Genomic DNA, 5153 nt, shown 5'->3' on the forward strand with positions numbered 1-5153 from the left:
AAAAGGGATTGAAATACTTACATGTCTTAAATCAATAATATTATAAATTATAAGTAATGGAGGACACTGATTCATATTAACAATTGGTTTGCAAAACCTTTAGGTGTCAGTATATCACTATGGATAAACATTGTAGGATTGGAAAGGGGAAATGAAACAAATTGGGGCGGGATACAGAGGGAAATTAGAAGTAACAAACACTAAAGACAATATTACAGAACTGTTCTGGTCATCTGAGACTACAGAAGCAATACAGTAAGTAACTATTTCTTGAATGCATGGTTTTACTTTAGATAACCCAATTTTATCATTTCATGATGTTGATTTTGTTTTATATGTTGTTATTCCTTGCAGTACAAAATGTTCAGCATGCCGTTTAGTCTACCATCTGTTCTTCTCATAATCTACTATTCCTTTGGAACCTGTATTGCAATGCTGGACAACAGAACTCACCCATGTACAATTGAGAAAAATAACATATCAGTGATTTTTGATTGTCAGGCACGTAAATTAAAAGCTGTTCCATCACCAATCAACTACTCCAGTAACTCTGTGGAGCTATTGTTGCCTGATAATCGTATATATAGAGTATCAAAAACTGCTTTCCAGAAATGGCCTAATTTAACAAAAGTGGATTTAAGCTTTAACTGCTATCAATACGATGCCTACACAGTTGCTGCTATTGTAAGCATAGATGACGAAGCATTTGTCAACCAAATCAAGCTCAAGCAGTTGCTCCTCAATAGCAATAAGTTGCATAGAATACCACATGGTCTACCCATTTCCCTGCATATTCTATCCCTACAGTACAATAATATTTTCTCACTCAGCAGTGCAAATTTCTCTAAATCAGAACACCTGAAGGAACTATACCTGGATTACAACTGTTACCATGGTAATAACTGTTCTGAAACTCTGGAGATTCAAGAAGGAGCATTTTTGCATTTGGAAGAGTTGACCACCTTGTCTCTATCATCTAACAACTTAAACCATGTTCCTCCAGCACTACCTCCATCCTTAAAAGCACTTTATTTGAAAAACAATATAATACGGATCATTGGAAAAGAAGATTTCAAGAATCTAACCAATTTGGAAATTCTTCATTTGAGTGGCAATTGTCCAAGATGTTTTAATGCTCCATATGCCTGCAAACCCTGTCCTGGACAGTCTTCACTACAGATACATCCTAATGCATTTCAGTATCTTAAAAACTTGGTGGAGCTTAACCTTGGTAATACTTCTCTGAAATCTGTTCCGAGAGCTTGGTTTCAAAACCTAAAACAACTAAGACTTTTGAACTTAGAGAAAAATTATCTGGTAAAAGAAATGGCATCAGGTGATTTTTTACTTAGTTTACCTTCCCTTCAAAAACTTGACTTGTCATTCAACTATGAAATAAGAATTTATTTCCAGAATTTAAGTCTGTCTGAGAATTTTTCCAAATTAGTATCTCTCCAAGAATTACATTTGCAAGGTTATGTTTTCAAAAAAATCACAAACATGACCTTTGCTCCATTACTTAAGATAAAAACATTGAATGTTCTAAATTTTGGAGTAAACTTTATCAAGGAAGTTCATTTTAAGGTGTTTAATGATTTTCCAAATTTAACAATGATATACTTGTCTGAAAACAGAATAACTCCATTTACTATAAAAGCAGATCAAGGCGAAAATTTTGAAAACATTCCAAAACTTCATCGACGTTCCATCAACAATGGTGCCACATATGATAGAAATAGGTGGTCTGATCAAATCGTCAAGACCATATGTACTTCCTATGGCAAAACATTGGATCTTAGCTACAATGTCATGTTCTATATTGATGCAGAAAATTTTAATTTCTTATCAGACATAGTGTGTTTGAATTTGTCTCATAATAGTATTGATCAAGATTTAAGTGGGAAAGAATTTATTCATATGCCTAATCTAACATACTTGGATTTGTCCTATAATAAATTAGACTTTGATTCTTCCAGTGCGTTTCAGGAATTGCCAAGACTACAAGTATTGGACTTAAAGGGGTTGTCCCGCGCCGAAACGGGTTTTTTTTTTTTTCAACCCCCCCCCCCGTTCGGCGCGAGACAACCCCGATGCAGGGAGGTAAAGAAAGCTCACCGGAGCGCTTACCTGAATCCCCGCGCTCCGGTGACTTCTCTACTCACCGCTGAAGATGGCCTCTTCCTCCGTGGACCGCAGGGCTTCTGTGCGGTCCACTGCCGATTCCAGCCTCCTGATTGGCTGGAATCGGCACGTGACGGGGCGGAGCTACACGGAGCTACACGGAGCCCCATAGAAGACTGCAGAAGACCCGGACTGCGCAAGCGCGGCTAATTTGGCCATCGGAGGGCGAAAATTAGTCGGCACCATGGAGACGAGGACGCCAGCAACGGAACAGGTAAGTATAAAACTTTTTATAACTTCTGCATGGCTCATAATTAATGCACAATGTACATTACAAAGTGCATTATTATGGCCATGCAGAAGTGTACAGACCCACTTGCTGCCTCGGGACAACCCCTTTAAGTTACAATGCTAAGTACTTTATAGTTAATGACGTAACTCATAATTTTGATTTTATTGGTAATCTCCACAGTCTAAAAGTATTAAATATAAGTTGGAATAAAATTTCTACTCTAACTGAATACAAATTACCAAAAAGTCGATTAGAGGAATTAAGGTTTTCAGGGAACAATTTAAATATCATGTGGGCAAAGTGGAATCAACTTTATAAGGACATTTTTAAGAATTTTTCCAGTCTGAAAATCCTAGATATATCTTTCAATAATCTTAAACAGCTTCCGAAAATAATTGTTGCCAATTTCCCCCGAAATCTAACACAGCTCTATCTAAACAACAATAAATTAAAAATATGGGATGGGGAAACATTGAGTTACTTTAAAAATCTGGAACTTCTTGACCTTCGCCATAATAGGTTAAAAGCCATTGAATCTCACTTGTTCAAATATACAACATCCCTGCAAAAACTGTTACTGACGAATAACTTTATTTCAAAACTGTCAGCTTGTTTTCTTTATGAACCTACAAGCCTTACTGAGCTTGATTTAAGTTACAATCGCATCCGTAAAATAAAGAAATCAAAGCTTTTGTCAGGAAAAAAACCATTTTTCAAAGTCCTACGGTTAGAAGGAAACCCATTTGATTGTTCCTGTGAAATCATTGACCTTGTGCAGTGGATCTTCAATAACAACGTCACCATCCCACGGCTGGCCACTGATGTTACTTGTGCCACACCGAAAAACTGGAAGAAGAGAGGAATTGTATATTTTGACATACATGCCTGTAATTTGGACAAGATAGCAAAGCTGCTGTTTCTAATATCATCACTAGTAATTGTTACAATGACCACATTACCGATTGTGAAACATTTGTTTTATTGGGACGTGTGGTATATGTGCCACTGGTTCAAGGCAAAGCTCAAACGTTACAAGGTTTGTTCTTCAGAATGTGCGTATGATGCATTCATCACATATGATGAGACAGATCCAGCCGTTACTGACTGGGTTTATAATGAATTATGTCACCAGATTGAGTACAAAGGAAATAAGAGCATACTTCTCTGCTTAGAAGAAAGAGACTGGGAGCCGGGAAAAGCTGTTATTGACAATATTACACAAAGTATTAACCAAAGTAAAAAGACGTTATTTGTTCTCACAAAAAAATACATAAGAAAAGGAAAATTCCAGACAGCTTTCTACTTGGCCATGCAAAAACTGATGGATGAGAATATGGATGTAATTGTTATAGTCCTTCTACAGCCTGTTCTGCAAAATTCCCAGTACCTGAGGCTCAGGAAGAAAATTTGTGCAAGTTCAATTTTAGAATGGCCTAAAAATCCACATGCAGAACATTTATTTTGGCAAAAACTGCAAAATGTTTTATTGACAGAAAATAGCAGCAGGTACAATACTTTATATACTAATCCTGTAACAACTTGATTTTTTTGTTTTTTTTTTAATTCATTTTTTGTGGTCTCTTTTCTTTTCACTTCAATTTTAACATGTGTTTTTCTGGCATTTTTCAAATCCTATAAAGAAGCCTATGGGAAAAATGTGACAAAATACCCATACCTAGAATATGCTGCATTTTGGAAAAAAAATACTACTGATTTTAAAAGAACGCACCCAGAAATATGTCAGAAAACAAAAAAGCAATGTTTGTAGTGCATTTTATATTTTATTATTATTATTTTAGGGTGAAATAAAATACAAAATGGCATTGAAAAGTCAGCGTTTAAAAGAAAGCAAAAAAACACTATGTGTGAAACCACACTATAAATACTGGAAATTTTCATTATTTTCTGTTTGAGTTTGATGTGTGTTAAGGCCCATTTAGAATGATGCCCGACACTCGTCCCCGCACATACTCGCTCTCGTGCTGCTGCACTGGAGCTAGTATCGCTGGCGCACAGCAGGGAGGCTGCAGGAGATTTCACCCCTTGCTCCTCCCCGCCCCTCTCCATTGACTTAAGATAGCGGCCTTTTAGTACTGAACGGCTGCTATTTACACTGAGTGATCAGCGATCAGCTCATCATCCATCGTTTATGCTGCATAAACGATGGATGATGAGTTGTATTGAACAGCCGCTATGTTAAGCCAATGGAGCAAGTGTATGTGGGGACAATTTTCGGGCATCGTTTGCCCAACATTCGTCCCATCTAAATGGGCCTTTAGGCCTCATGTCCATGGGCGGATCGGATTCTGCATGCGGGAACCCGCAGTGAAATCCAACCCTGCCCACAGCCAATGGCACTGCATGTCTTCTGCTTACCCATCCGGGTCTTCTATCTTCTTCACTGCAGATAAGTGCGCAAGTGCCACCGCACATACGCAGTGGAGTCTTCTTTTTTAAACTCCTGCTTTCCCCCGGAATCTACGGCCTGTCCACAATTCAATTGTTTTGCATCCCGTGTTTCTGGAGATATATATATATATATATATATATATATATATTTAAAAATAAGTTTTTTCAGTTGGATATTTAATTACTTATACAATATAACTCAATTATCATATTGCAGTATATATATACAATACTGGAAGAAGCAACAGGCAAGATGTATGTCTAGGCTTCAGTATGCTTTTGTGTTGGCTGAATATGGTGAAAGCGCTTATTTGCACTGGATTTATATGTT

At 37.2% G+C, this 5153-nt stretch overlaps 1 protein-coding gene across 1 annotated transcript; it reads left to right on the forward strand.

Moving 5' to 3' along the window:
- The first annotated feature begins 246 nt into the window (after positions 1-246).
- LOC136578199 (toll-like receptor 8) lies at positions 247-4913 on the forward strand. The gene is made up of 3 exons (XM_066578035.1): positions 247-255; positions 355-2021; positions 2525-4913. Exons 2-3 carry the CDS (start codon positions 361-363, stop codon positions 3954-3956), a joined length of 3093 nt encoding a protein of 1030 aa, XP_066434132.1. The 5' UTR covers positions 247-255; positions 355-360; the 3' UTR covers positions 3957-4913.
- The last annotated feature ends 240 nt before the right edge of the window (positions 4914-5153 follow it).

Source organism: Eleutherodactylus coqui, chromosome 1, assembly GCF_035609145.1.
Source record: "Eleutherodactylus coqui strain aEleCoq1 chromosome 1, aEleCoq1.hap1, whole genome shotgun sequence".
NCBI classification, from domain to species: Eukaryota; Metazoa; Chordata; class Amphibia; order Anura; family Eleutherodactylidae; genus Eleutherodactylus; species Eleutherodactylus coqui.

Excerpts from the sequence above, each read along its gene's own strand:
- LOC136578199 (XM_066578035.1), top strand. The coding sequence starts at position 361 with ATGTTCAGCATGCCGTTTAGTCTACCATCTGTTCTTCTCATAATCTAC. Across the intron at positions 2,022-2,524 it reads CAAGTATTGGACTTAAAGGG|TTACAATGCTAAGTACTTTA; the intron begins GTTGTCCCGCGC and ends AACCCCTTTAAG.